The 14,938-nt window shown below is 36.3% G+C and overlaps 1 protein-coding gene across 12 annotated transcripts in view; it reads left to right on the forward strand.

The window, feature by feature from the left end:
* The window catches only part of ATP2C1 (ATPase secretory pathway Ca2+ transporting 1), a 61,688-nt gene that overhangs the window by 27,089 nt on the left and 19,661 nt on the right, over positions 1–14,938 (forward strand). For all 12 annotated transcript variants that reach the window (XM_030965469.1, XM_030965528.1, XM_030965504.1 and 9 more), the window contains 8 exons: positions 4,855–4,965; positions 5,877–5,993; positions 7,548–7,637; positions 10,413–10,448; positions 11,336–11,397; positions 11,753–11,861; positions 13,607–13,762; positions 14,312–14,380. In XM_030965469.1, the coding sequence (XP_030821329.1) occupies positions 4,855–4,965; positions 5,877–5,993; positions 7,548–7,637; positions 10,413–10,448; positions 11,336–11,397; positions 11,753–11,861; positions 13,607–13,762; positions 14,312–14,380 (750 nt within the window). The remainder of the gene's footprint in view (positions 1–4,854; positions 4,966–5,876; positions 5,994–7,547; positions 7,638–10,412; positions 10,449–11,335; positions 11,398–11,752; positions 11,862–13,606; positions 13,763–14,311; positions 14,381–14,938) is intronic.

The raw sequence follows: 14,938 nt of genomic DNA on the forward strand, positions 1-14,938 counted from the left end.
CTGCTAGCAGTAGTGGTTATTTTTTCTGGAGATTTAATTCCTGTTAAAATCTAGTGGAATCTCACAGATAAAATCGAGTCATTGTCACAACCATGTTGAGTATTGCTGGTTTCAAAATGGTCTGAGAGCTCTTTGTGTGCTCCTGTCTGCCTTATCTCTACTCTTGGAATCCTGCTATTGCTTCAGGGGTTTGCTTCTGGTGCACAGTTGGTCTAGGATTTACTGTAACTATTAAGTGTGCCTAATGCCTTTTTTTTTTGTGTGTGTGTGTGTGCTTGGCTTTGTGTTTTGTCATCACTTGGCCATGCTTCTGTGGCTGGGACTTGTATTGAGGTTCCAGAAGCACTTTGCCTTCTAAACAAGAGGGGGAGGGAAAGATGGCATAAACATATAGTGAGATAGGTATTTTTAAGGGCATTGTTAGCTAGTGACTCTGTGGAATCACTGTTGTGATGCTGAGCAATGATCTATTGAAATAGAGAGCTTGATAGCTTAAGAGAGATAAGATAGTTCTGCTTTAAAGAAGACAGTTAAAAATATGCATCTCCAACACCTCTAGCCACAATGTCCCAATCAGCAGGAGAGGATTTTGCAGGGATTTTTCATATCTGATGGAACTGACAGAAAAAAAGGATTGCTTCCATTCTGGGTAGTCTTTTTCTTAAAGATGCATTTTGCAGCCAAGAGTCTTTGCCTAGTGGGAACTGTGTCCTGTGTTCATCCACAGGGACAGTCAGACCTTTGCGCCCATTGACATCTAGTTGATCTCTAGTTCTGTGTGTTTTCAGGATTCCAGACTGTGCAGAAGAACACTTGGTATTTAAGTATCTTACTATATGCATGGGTGTCTCTGTTGCCCCTGTGCACCTGTTATCCACACTCTGAATTTTACAGACTTGGAGAAGAACATGCTTTGTAGGATCTGAGCTTTTCAAACCTTTCAGCGTATATCACACATAGCTTGATCTATATATAGAAAGTTTAGGAAATGGGAAGCTTGTATGTTTCAGTCTGGTGTTCAGTGAAAGACCTTTTATTATGTTGAACACTACTGGTTTTTTTTCAGAGTGGGGAAGGTAGATAAAAAATGAAATCTAATTCTTATGGTGGGTGTGGAAGTCCTTTTACTTTTGGGATCCCTGTAAAAAAAGGCATGAAAAACAGATCACTACTAGTAACTGAGGAAAGGCAATAGCAAGTATAAAATCATATGCCCTTTCTAATGCTGGGAATCCTGAGATGATACAGCTTTGGAAGGATCTCTGGTCAGGGCATGGCACATTGTAGATCTTGTTTGCTCATTGTTCATTAGTACTGTTATAGGGTTTTACAGTACAGTTATCTATCCCTGATGGTAGTCAGGTCTGGAATCAGAGCTTTGAAGTGTCCCATGGACAAAGTGCTTTAATATCCTTACCTCATTAATGAAACTGCAGTTCCTGAGCTGAGCAAGGTGCATGTAATATTTCAAGTGGGAAAGACGGCACACTGTACACATACTTAAAATAAAATGCACATTGATTAGTTACACATTGATTAGGTGGATATTCATTAATTGTGCTATTGATTGGACGCAGCATGACTCAGTAATGATCACACGGTATCCGTGATAATCATGTACCCGAATGTGGGTCACTGACTGCTCACACAGTAATAATCTTACAGGCAGATCATTACAAACGAGTTGAAAGGTCTTTGTAGTACTTGTATGGCTTGAAAGGGGTTCAGTTTTACAGGGGTTGATGGCATAGATTCAGACAGATTTAGTAAGCTGTTCAGATGGACCTGAAGATTCAGAAGGAATCTCAAAGAATTAGAATTCCTTTCAGTGCCTCAACTTAAACTTCATTTTTTTCTGAACATCTGGGATTTTTTTTCATTTTTTCTGTTCTCTATGGATTTGTTTCTCTACTACCTTTGTGTTTCATACTTGTAGGTCAGTTGAGTAGGTTTATGTAACATTTGGAGGGCTTTATATTAGCTAATTAGCCAAAGTGTTCTGGTCACCAGTTTGTCTAAAAATAGATTTTGCTATGAGGGTGTTCTAGATTTTTAGACTGCTCTTGGTGAATGTCGGTCCTTCCATTTGCATTCTCTGAGCAAGAAGAGCTAAAATTGTCCTTAAAAATAATTGTGAAAGTATACTGATGTCAGGTAGCCCAGCTGATGGATAATGGACTCATCCTGCTAAGCTAGAAAAGCAATGGTAGAGGTAAGCTATTGGTACTTTATATTGGTCACGGTAGAAGGAAGTTAGGTGGGCTCTTGTAGCCTATGAGAAAGAAGAAACAGTAACACGTTGCTGTTAACTCGTTAACTAAATTTTTCTTCAGAGAAAACAGAAGGGAACTCTGAATTTCTGGTAGTTTAAGCCTTCCAGACAAATTTGTATTTATTTTGATAAACATCCTTTGGTCACAGTTCCATGGTCATATGATTGATGCATATTTCTTGGCCTAGAAATGATGCTGTGTACCTTGGAAGAGGTCCAAGAAAAGCCCTTCCTGAGGCAGTGGTGTATTTTTGTTAGTTAGCATCCTGCTGCTTTGTTCCTTGGTGGAATGGAAAGCTGTAGACGTAGAAGCCTCAATAGTGATGTGTCTGCTGCCTGTATCTAATACCTGACATTGGCCAGTATCATTTCTTAGTCCATATTTTCTTTATCGATAAAAAAACTTGCCCTGCAATGAAATACTGAACTATTTTAAGGTATCAGCCAATGAATGATGGAAAATTAATTGCAGCATAGGATGGAAACAAATTTCGCTATATGTGGGTTGTCTCCTTTAGTACAGAGCACTGTGGTTCTGGGAATAGCTTCTGTTGGATAACTTAAAGGGATTGTGGAGGCCCAGATCTCTGGTGGGCAGCAGTGCAAAGGGCTGTAGAGAGCACTTGCCAACAGTATAGAATAAATAATTTTTCTAGTTTTGTGGAAGTAAAAGATGCATAGTAAAAGCAAAATCATTTGCTTGAATACAGTTACTGTGGTCCAGCAGATAGCAAGCACAGCTGTTTTTCAGACCTAAATCTGCTGGTGTAACACACTTTATATTTTGTGAGGGGAATAGTGATTGATTTCTCATTGGCTGAGCAATTGAAATTTAATTTGTGGCAGGGTTAGACATTTGAAGCTGTTCTTTTCTGAACTGCAAGTGTAGTTTAATCTAGAAAGATTGTAGAGGGTTTTTAGAAATTAGATGAGGATCCATGCAGAATTATTGTACCACGTGTAATTCTACTGTGGTGAAAGAAGCTGGTTATAAAAAGACTTTCTGAGCCTTTCTCTTTCTGATTCTATATCAGATTTTCTCTGTAGATTTTTCCACCACATAGAGTACAGCGTTCTTTGTAAAAGTGGGAGATAATGTGAATGTAATACATGCAATATGACTGGCTTTTTTGAGTCTGTCACAAAAAGGTTGTCAAAATAAACTTTGTTGTTTCACTGTAGTTCTGTGCTAGTGAAGATTTATTTTGAAAATAAACCTGGTCTCTGAGAAGACCTTAACATTTCTTTTTAAGAACATTTAAATTCTTAAAACAATCCGTAAAAAGTTATTAGACTTCCTGAAGCCCTAATTGGTAATATTAGGGAAATGACCTGTTATGTGTCCTTTTTTGGAGTTGTTGTTTGTGTTTAGCAGTGATGTCAGTTGTTACAAGGAGAGAGATTTTTCTCAGCTCTAAAATTTGTAATGGCTGTCAGTTCATTTCTGCCTGCCCTTACTGGGAAGGCATGGTTGCTCAGCATTTTTGTTGAGAATATGGAATCACTTTGTTCAAAGTCATATGTTTGTGAGCTTGTTTTGGAGCAGCACTTAGGCTTAAGAGTTTTCTGCCCAAAACTGGTGTTTGGTAGCTACAAAGAAAATGAGCTACAATAGTAGAGTACATGACCAACAGCGTGCAATATAGAAAATGAAGATTACCATACCTTTTCTGGAACATAAAATGCTGCAATCTCTTAATGTGTTGTCATCTTTAGGTACTTGTGTTTTAAGTCTCAGCACCCATAAAGGAGTTATATACAATGCAGTAATTATTTCCTAAAGCATAAATGTGCCAGTTGAAATTCTGTGCAAGTACAATGTGAAAGCCATTTCTGTGCTCTGCATGTTTGCATGTTAGGTCTCTTCCCGTTAATGGTGGGGGGATGTGTGTGCAGCATGAAGTATTAATTGTGGGTGCAGTGAGACAGTTAACAGGAAAAAAAGAGTATCAGTCCAGCTTGTCATGTAAACAAAAATCAGGAACTCTGAAGTTTCATTAAATATCAAAGCAGTGCTGAGCTATGCAATCAATGTTGCTATTGTGTTTTTCTGCAGTTCACAAAATTTTAGCTTCTTAAAATTACAGAAAACATTACTTTTTATAGCATCGATTTGAAACTTTTGTACTGTAGTCAAGTTTTATGGCTTCACTTGCATCTGTACTTGTGTTTGAGGTTTTCTTACTGGTGTTTCTCCTTTCTTTATGTACAAGAAAATGTAAATAGACCTGCTTAGAGCACCTTCATTACTGACTAGAAAGTAGGAGCAGGGAGTGAAATTTATCTGGAGCAACTTTCTGACTAGATATCAATGATAACGAGCTAAAAGATTATTATTTGCTGTTAGGATCTTTGCAATCAGTGAACATGTGACAGAAATTATTGTTCTCACTTGCATGCCCTGTGTTTTATTATTGTTGGTGGTAACTGCATGAAAATAAGATGAATTGTAGATTTTTTAAGTGTAATGTTTATAAAAAAACTGCCTTTGAATGGTATAAATACTTAATTGCTCTGGCATGTGTTGTTTAAAATAAAACATTAGCACTCTCCTTCCCTTCAGACTTTGGTTTTGTTTCTAGGTTGCACGTCTTCAAAAAATCCCTGATGGTGACAATGAGACAATGATTCCTGTACTGTCTTCAAAAAAAGCAAGTGAATTGCCAGTTGATGAAGTAGCAAGTATTCTGCAAGTAAGTAAATTTTTCATATCGAAAGAATGTACTGATGCTAGCAAGCAGCAAGTTTGATATTTCTTAACGACAGATCTTGCAACTGAATGTTGATGCATTATCATGCAGTTTCATGTTAGCTATTACCTGCTTCGAAAAGCAAGTTGATTTTTAAATTGTTACTAGAAATTTTCTAATCTTTTAATATTAAAAAAAAATTGGGCTTTTGCAGGGGGAGTGAGATTAAACTTGAACAGGTTTGGATTTGTCTGCTTTGATAATTGCAATTTCTTAATAAAAATCCTAGATTCAATCTTGCTATAAAATTCTGTCATGGGTTTTTCTTTTTTTATGGCATCCATTTCTCTAAGGAATCTTTAATGTTCTTAATTTATTTTGGTAGCCCCCATCTTAAGTGGAGAAACAGGACTGAGAAAGCTACCCATTGACAGATTTATGAACCATTCAATCTGGGTTAATTTTCATGATAGATGGTCTTTTTTCATTTTCTGTATGCTTGACTGCTTGAGGAGTACACCATGATGAATGTTGGTCACTGACAACTCAAGATTTTGAAGCTATTGCAGTCATTTGGCTGAGTCACTGTACTCCTGCCATAACCCTCAAGAGTCTGAAGGATATCCACAGTTTGATTTGTTGTAGAATTTTTTGCAGGAAAGATCAGCAGTCATTTACAGATGTGAAGCAACATTTGCTTCTGTAGTTCTTCTGTGAATTTTTGATTGAATTCCTTAAATACTGGCAGAGTTTTAAAATAGTAGTTCGCTTTTATTGTCATACAAACAGTAGTACCAAACTTGTCTTTCTGATGTTGCCCAAATTCATATAACCAAAGGCTGTGTATTTGGGTGTGAGAATTTACCCCAGCTTCTCAGTGTAATTGCTGTTTCATTCTTTGCATATTTTAATAGGCTAATCTTCAGAATGGCTTAAAAAACTGTGAAGTTTGTCATAGACGGGCATTCCATGGATGGAATGAATTTGATATTAGTGAAGATGAACCACTGTGGAAAAAATATATATCCCAGGTGAAGTTTTTTGTCCTTTTTGGTTTTAATACTTTTCAGTAGTTTTGCTCTTCATTTTGTTTTGCTTAGCTTTTGTATACATGAGCATATTTTGATAAAAGTGGGAAAAATCTAGTTAAATGGGAAACTACAGCTTGTAAAATTTATCTAATTTACCTATTGAAAAAGCTTTTACTTAGGTGTGTATCTATAAACATCATAGTGTTTTGATTGTGATTTGTTCTTAAATGTATGTTCATAGCTATCCAAAGGGTGCCATTCATAACTAGCCTGAGGGCTAGAAAAGTAGAATAAACTTCCCTATAGTCAAACTTGGTCCTGAGTTGTACTAAGATCAGAGAACAATGCATATGACCGTTGGTAAATATTTAAATGGAATGTGAAATATGAAGAACTTGATAGGAAATTTCAAAAAGCAAAACTGCTGCCTTTGATCTGAGGGTGGAGGTGGGGCCAGCCTTGATTCTGGTTTTGAGCAGAACTGGCAAGAGTCAAGTGTGAATTTGTTTCTTAGCAGTGTGATATATCTCAAATACATATATACATATCTGATGTGAAAGTGTCACTACTTTCTCCGGCTTACCCATCCCACCTCCCAGCTATACAAGATATTTACACAGAGATTCTTCTAATGAATTTGTAATGTAACGTTAAACATTTTGGTCTGTGTTTGCTGCACCTTGGCTGTGCAGCAGTGCGACCCTGAAGTTGCACTCTGTGGTTGACTCTGTGCTCCTTGGGAGAGATTAAAAAGACATTCAGTGCTCTGATGATGGTAGTGGTGGGAACACATCTCATCCTGCTGTACTCTAGCGTTAATGCTTTATTTTCAAGTGTGTAGGGTCAATTACTCAGATACAACAGAACACTTCTAAGGCGTATTGCCCAGGACTATTTTAGATGGGATTTATTAAGATTCATACTTGCTTTGAATGTGCTTATCAGATCTGCTTTTGGAATGTTCTTCAACTGAATTGTAGGAATGTTCTTTTTTTTACTGTTTCTCAAAAAAATGAGCATGTTAGCAACCAGCTGTCATAGAAGAAAGATCCTTTATTGTTTTAGCCTTAAAAACTGTGGAAATCCTATGATCTAAAAGGAAAACTTTTATCTTGTAAAAGAAGAAATCATTAATTGAAAGTTAAGAAATATATTGCTACCTTAACAGTGATAAGTTGCTGGAACAGGATCAGTCTTTTACCTCAAAGACATTTTGAATGTATTTCAGGCTTCTTTTTGTATGTTTAAATACAGTATAAACAGTTATGGGAGATTATTCCTTTTTGCATTTAAAATGTGAATCAAGAAATGTAAGAAACATTTTCTTCCTGTTACATATTGAATACAGTCTATTCAAGGTCTTTGATATTTAAAAGAAAATGCCCCAAGTAAGCATCTGCGCTGTAGAGTTAGCTTTTCTTTGCGCTGCTAGGTTATAAATATTTTAATAATGGAATAATATGTTTCAAAAATAGATCTGGTATGCTCTGAGGGGTAGGTAAAATGGCCTTTCTGTCAAGAGTGTGGCTGAATTACTATTCTGTTTCATTGCAGTTTAAAAATCCCCTTATTATGCTTCTCCTGGCATCTGCAGTCATCAGTGTTGTAATGCATCAGTTTGATGATGCTGTCAGTATTACTGTGGTAAGCAATTAAAATTCTGTCTTGGTTGCGACTATTTGGGAATGTGTGATTTGGGAATGTGTCATGGTGCTGAACACACATGTGCTGAACTACATATGTGTTCAGCATCATGAGAGTGCCAGTGTGGGGTGGAATCACTTGATTGCAGTTACTGACTTGGATTTGTGTGTTATCATTTAATCCATTTAGTTCATGACTGGATTTTGGTTTTTTTGTGTTCTTTGATTTAGAGCAGCAGTACATATCAAAATACATCCATGAATAATTTTTAGCTGCTTCTTGCACCTTTTCTATTGGTAAAATGCCTGTCTTTAGGCATTTGTTCAGAGAAGCAATTTTTGGTGTGTTCTGTGTAATTTTAATCTAAAATTATGCTTTAATTTCAAGTTGAAGCCAACAAAAACCTTCTGTGAATTTACTTGAACGATGTAATCCTTTAAAACATGAAGTAAAACCTGAACTGTCTAGAAATCACAGAAGAAAGATAGAAGCTGAAATAATAAACTTTCGTAGAAGGTTGCAGTTAAATAGGGTGCTAAACTAGTGAGCCAAATATAGTACTCATAACTGTTTGTCACTGCAATTGGTACAGAGAAGAAAACTGTAATCCCTTTGACCTTTTAGGGGTCATAGGTGGTGGCTGAGAATCGTGATTTCTGTATGACTAGAGGCACGTCCTAGCTGGGTTTTTTTTCTGGTTTCTCTTACCTCTGTACTTTCTGTGTTGACTTTACTTTTGTACATAACTCAGAGTAACTGGAAGTTTGCTCCTACCGCCTCTAATTTTTTATAAAGAGTAATTGCTTTTGAAAAGACAACCTGTGTGACCTTTTAAAGATGAAACTTGCAATTTTGAATTTGAGTGTAGTGTTAGTTTGGAATCGTTTGTTGTGTTCCTAAGTTGGATGTAGGTAAATTGTTGTATTATGAAATATATTTAATTATTGTGGTTGAAAGTTGACTTATTTCATGTTTTTTCCCCTTGGTTAGTGCCTTTAATTCTATTTCTTAACCCTCCTGAGCAAGGCAATGAGAAAAAACCAAGGCAGTTAGTGTAAGAGAGCAGGAATTTCTGCATTCTTTGTTACAGCCTGGGAAGAAATCTTTTAATAGCCTTGTGAGCATTGGTAGAAATATCTTAAAATACAGAGAAAAAGTGTGATTGAGTTAAAGGTATCAGCTGTGGGTTTTGTGTAACTTCTGACTAACACGTACCATTTAGTCTTGTTAGTATCAATAATGCCCACTTTATTCACCAAGTGAATATTTGTTTTATTTCATTTTCAGATGATAATGCACTTTTTCTATGACTATGCATTGTGTTCAGAGCCTTGGCAACAAAACTGATTTGCTACTGAAGATCAATGACATATATTACTTTTGGTGGCATTGCTGTCTTGAGCTGCTTCTGCCATCCTTTTAGCTCTGCTGGTACAAATGTAAAACCTCTTGGTCTGGACTGGGAACTGATGAAGATTAAAAGAAAAATAAATTCATTAAATACTTTCCATTTGGCTTCTTAATGCAATCCATTACACACAGACACAAGCTGAGGGACTGATGGGAGGCTAGGAATGCAAAGCTTTTTCAGGTAGTGTGCTCTGTGGACTATAATATAGCCTCCAAAAACCATGCAGCTGTGGTGGAAATATTCCATGGAAAGATGAAATATATATAGTTGTTTCCTCATATTCAGTTGGTAAGGCTAATGTTACTATCTCAAGTAAGGTGGTTTTATGTGGATTTATTTAAGAGTTCAAGAGAGCTTTTCACTTGCAAAATGGTAATATCTTGGTTATTTTTAGTAGTTGCTGTGTGTACTTGAAAGGCTTAATTAATGGTTGTGGTGTTACAGTTCTGGAAGAAATCAGTGTAACAACTCAGCTTGAGTAACAAATTCAGTTAATGTAGCAAAACTAAATATGAGAGTGTATTGAAGGAGAAGATGAGACTTGCTCTACAGTGAACTCTGATCTTTGTTGTTTCCTGAAATAGATTTATTTCTTTTGCTCACTTTCATATCACATGCCTAGAGGCCTTGTAATGTTTATGTTGAAGTATTGCAACTGGAATTGTGTGTGATGGAGGGGACTATGAAGGCTGCTCTTGAGGCCTTAGTCTTTATCTTGAATTCTTCCTAATCAGCAACATTTTTTAGCTTTTTTTTGGGGGGATCTCTGACATCTGGTCTGTTTGGCTTGTGCCCGGTGTCCTGTTTCACACTGTGGATGCCTTGGGCAGAATTTCTGAGGCTCATCTTCCTCTTGTTCTTGCTAGAATCTTTTATGGCTCCAGACTGGTTCTTCAGCTTGCTGCCTTTTATCTAGTCTTTGTGTTATCTTGGTACTTGAATGAAACCACATCTGTGATGCCCTATAGTAGTTACAACACCTTTGTTCCGGTCACAGAAAACACCAGTCAGTTTTTCTGTTTGTGTCATGGGCCTCTTTCCATTGCTGTCTCTTACTCACTGCTTAGAAACAGGAAGCAGAGGCAGTTTTTCAAGTTTGCTATCTAGATATTAATCTCATTTTTAGTAAAATCAAGTTATTGCATTCTTGGACATCACTGAAGCAGGTGCAAATAGATAATGGCATTGCTTTTATGACAGACATGAGAGATACAGAGTGATTTTGAGCATGAGAAAATTAGTTTGTTTCCAAATCATCTTGTTAATATGTAGTAACAACTATGACTGAGCAAAAACAAATATGATTGCTTACTTTCATGGTCATTTGGAATGCTTTTATCTCACCCACTTCTGTTCTCTTGCAGGCAATAGTCATTGTTGTTACAGTTGCCTTCGTTCAGGTAAGACAGCTGTTGTCCAAATAAGATCATTGCTTTTATGTGAATTCCTTTATTTAAAAGACTGAAGCAGTTGTCTTGGTGCATTTTGCTGTGAATGGCTGAGTAATGTGCTTTCATCCAAGTCTTTGCCTTTCCTGAAGTGCATGATTTGTCCTGCGTTGACCATGTTGACATTTATGCAGCTGTATCAGTATTATACTCGGCAATAAGAGTACTTGTAAGTCCTTGTGATAAACAGTGTAGAGGTACATAAACATCTAACTTCATAGAAAAGATTTTGAAAATGTAGCTCTTGCTTAAATTTTGTGCAGAAATGGAAACAAAGATTGTCTTCGTTTCCCAAGTCATAAAAAAATTTTCTTTCTGTAAATGCACAGCTTTAGTCAGGGTGTGCCCAAACCAGAATTGCTTTGTCTGTTTGTACTTTATATCTTTAATTATCTTAATTTTGTAACCTGTTTGTCGAGTTAAAGGTGAGCTGTGTTACCTTGGCTGTCGGGTGGGGTGGTGGGGGCTAAGAACATGAACTCAGTATTTTTGGTACTCATTTGTTAAACTGTAGCATTCAATAATGTGTCTGATCCCTGAGTGCTTCTAGTAAGTATTACAAAGACCTGAAGATATTGAAGGAAAGTGCAGAGAACCTCCACTATTTTTTCAGAAGAAATGTATGTAGGCAAATCCGTAAAACTTTTCAGTGTTGGGATCATATTTGCTTTTTAACCTCTCTGATATAGAACTGTTGAAAGTCATCTCTTATCTATTTGGAATATTACTTAATACAACTTTATTAATGAAATAAATTTCAGTAGCTGTATTTTATGCTGTGCAAATTTTCCCTGTTTAAAACTATGATCTGCTTTATTTTTAAAAAAATTTCTCTGCAGGAGTACAGATCAGAAAAATCTCTTGAAGAGCTTAGTAAACTAGTGCCTCCAGAATGCCATTGGTATGTAGTTTTGTCCTTCAAGTCCTAAAGTAAATCATAAGAAGTTTAATCTGAAATGAGTAAATGGGAAAGACTTTACTGAAATTAGTTCCTTTGTGTCAAATTTTTATGCTGACATAGAACACACTTTGCTTTTGCTCATTTTAAAGAATGTTTTATGAGCCTAAAAATCTACACTGTGTGGTTGTGTCTTGGAACCTTTCCAGTGGTGTTACTGGTATGTAAGCTCTCAGAAACAAGCAGCAAGTTAGAAATATTTTGCTGAACTGTGTAGCATTGCAAAGTGCAATGGTGTGAATGCTTTTCTCAGCCAAAATGCTAGAGAAGTCACTGTCACTGCTCTTTGTGCCTACAGTGTGCGAGAAGGTCGGGTGGAACACACACTTGCAAGAGATTTAGTGCCAGGGGATACAGTCTGCCTGTCAGTGGGAGACAGAGTCCCAGCTGATCTACGGTTATTTGAGGTATATTCCTAACTTGGATGTAATGTTTAGTCACTTTCTGTGGGACACAGGGGAAGGGAAGATAGCCACTGAGTGCTGAAGTGCAGTAAGTGTTCTTGTTTGAGTTCACCACTGTCTTGTTAGAAAAATTGAAATAATTGCTTTCCAAATGTCGCATACATTCTTAACCAATGTAAGTAGTTTCTTGCTGTAGGACAGGAGAAAGAATATTTCAATTTTATATATAATGTATTCTTGAAAATGCTATCTTTTCCCTCTCAATGTTAAATATATTGTAAAAACATTGTTTTCAGTCTGAATGCTAAGATATTTTGGCATCTGGTTGAAGGTGGTTTTCACTCTTTAATTGCATTACATTTTAAGGTGTAGTTTCACTGTTCTCCAGTAGTGGAATATCAGAAAAACTTGTGAAATTGTGCTGGTGTAATCTTTTCTCTCTGACACTTTTTCATCAGTGTGTGTTGTTGTATCTTCTAATTTACTGAATACTTAATTTGTGGTATTAGCACTGCTGGAAGTGCTTAAGTTGAAGCAATTGCACTATAGCAGTACTTGAATGTTCTCTAAAATGAAGTGGAGTATATATATATGTTAGTCTGTCACATTTTGGTGGTCTTAGTTGAATAATGTTATTTTTCTGTCAGATTGGGCATCCTCAGTTTGCTCAGTATCTGGGCTATCTATCCCATTAGTGTCTGGATATAAGAATCTGTATGTCCAGGCTATCCACAGCTGATAGTTAATTAATCAGTGTTCATTTCATGACAAATTCTATATTAACTAGATGACAGATTTGTTTGGATTGTATTGTTTGCCTCTGTGGTGTAGTTGGTACTTGAGTGGGTTTATTTTTTATGACTGCAAACACTCTGCTTCCCTTGGCAATTGTGCAGTCCCTGCATTGTTATGAAACTGCTGTTGCAGCAGCACCTACTTTCCTGCTCATATCTGATCCCATGCTATGATAGCAGTGTGCTCAGGCCTCTTGCAAAGCAAAGCAGAAATGGAATTAGAAGTTTCTCAGCTGTCTGCAGCCCTTCACTAGAGTAGAATTTTTATTGTAAACTATTCTTGCAGATCATTTGAAAATAAGAGCATGTCATTGTATTTTCTTCTGGTGTCTACTGGGCATTGCTGCAGGATGGTGGGTTTTAAAAAGAAAGTATATGGAGATCATATTTTCAGAGAAAGAACTTAATTTGTTCTGCACGTTCTCATTGATGCTGTCCTAGAAAACTGTAGAAGTGATAACTAGGCACTATTTGCTTTGGGAAGGCATTTGTACAAGTGTAAACTTTTCTGCACTGGTCTCATTTTTTGGGGACAATCTTGATTTTTAAAATGAATTAGCAGATCCTTTCTGGCCTAGGTTTTCTGTATGTTAATGAGTGGTCCATCAAGTTTTCTGATCATCTTCTCTTAAGCCACCATATTGAATCAAAACCTAACATACCTATAACAGTGTAGACTTGAAACACAATTCCTTTTGGTAGTGCTGATAAATGTTTCAGAGCGTGTGGGTAAGCTTTAAGTAGCCAAGTGGCATCTTCATCTTCCATCTTTGACTCTGGTGAGAGCTTTGTAGGAGTGCTTGTTGCTCTGTTGATCCTTAAAATATTGACATGTCTCCTTATCATATTAATAAATTGGTTATATTTTAATGGTCAAAATTGAGAAACTTACCATTACACTTCCAAATACTTACAAAATATTGTCATGTTTTTTTACCTATTTTGTTTTCAAAGGCTGTGGACCTTTCTATTGATGAATCCAGTCTCACAGGTGAGACAGCTCCTTGCTCTAAATCTACAGCTCCTCAGCCAGCAGCAACCAATGGAGACCTTACTTCTAGGAGCAATATTGCTTTCATGGGGACATTGGTCAGATGTGGAAAAGCAAAGGTAAAATCATTATTGAGAGAGAAGGATATGTTTTAACTATTTGAAGGCAGTTCTTAGTTTTAAAGTTTACCTCCTGGTGATTAGTGTGATACTTTGCAGAGCTTTTCTCACTGCTGCTTTTTCATACACTAGTTAAATAAGGAAACTATGGCTGTGAGAGCTCAAATTCATAGGGAACAGATGATGTGAAACTCCTCTGTCTAGGTTGTGGTGTTTTACTTCTAGAGCTAGACTCACATGTTTGAAAATGTATAACAGAAAATACGATTCTGGCTAGTGGTAGGTGTTACCAGTTTGAGTTTTGCTACTGGTAGTTAGTGAGTACTTCAGCAGTGCACAGAAAAGCAATTTGTTTCACTGAGGCAAAAGGATTTTAGGAAAAAATCCCTACTTGTGACAAGGACTAATTCTATAAACCAAGTTAAAATTTTTATTGGGCTAAATGGCATTTGCCCATGATTGGAGTCAAATCCTTCAATAACAACAACTAACGTTAAAACTTCCGATTTGATTTAGCTTTATCTTTATGTTGTTTCTTGGTTTTTTTAGGGGATAGTTATTGGAACAGGAGAAAACTCTGAATTTGGGGAGGTTTTCAAAATGATGCAAGCAGAAGAGGTAAGAGAAGACATTTAGAAGCAAAGACATAGTTTGAAAGTGTGTATTTCATTCATTAAAACTTTGAATTTATTCGGTAGGAACTTAGTTAAACATACATTGCTTTCAGTATTTCCCTTTCCTAGTGAAGCAAATCTTTTAGCTCTTGGACATGAAAGTAGTAATTGAATGCAGTGCAACAAAATTTCCATAGCTGACCTGAAGATACTAACTGTGAATATAATACTCTGCACCTGTCTAAATATTTACATAGCTTTCTGTTTTGCTTAATTGAATTTTCTGTAGATGATTAAAAACATTCCTTCTGAAATATAACTGGCTTTCTAATGCCTGTATTTTGAAAATCGGTTTTATTCTTGCTACCAAGAGCTTTTTTGGTCTTGGAAGAAGTGCAGTAGCTTGTAGTTGGCATGATGTTTTTTTTTTTTAATAGAATTTTTTATAAGACCTTTTATATTAGATTTGTTGCAGATATCACAAAGCCCTAGAAGAATATTTCTAATAAATATTTGATTTCATTGAAGTATTTTTGAATCTCATTGAATTCTGTGAAAGAAT

The sequence above is a fragment of the Camarhynchus parvulus genome, chromosome 2 (genome assembly GCF_901933205.1).
Source record: "Camarhynchus parvulus chromosome 2, STF_HiC, whole genome shotgun sequence".
In the NCBI taxonomy this organism is placed as follows: domain Eukaryota; kingdom Metazoa; phylum Chordata; class Aves; order Passeriformes; family Thraupidae; genus Camarhynchus; species Camarhynchus parvulus.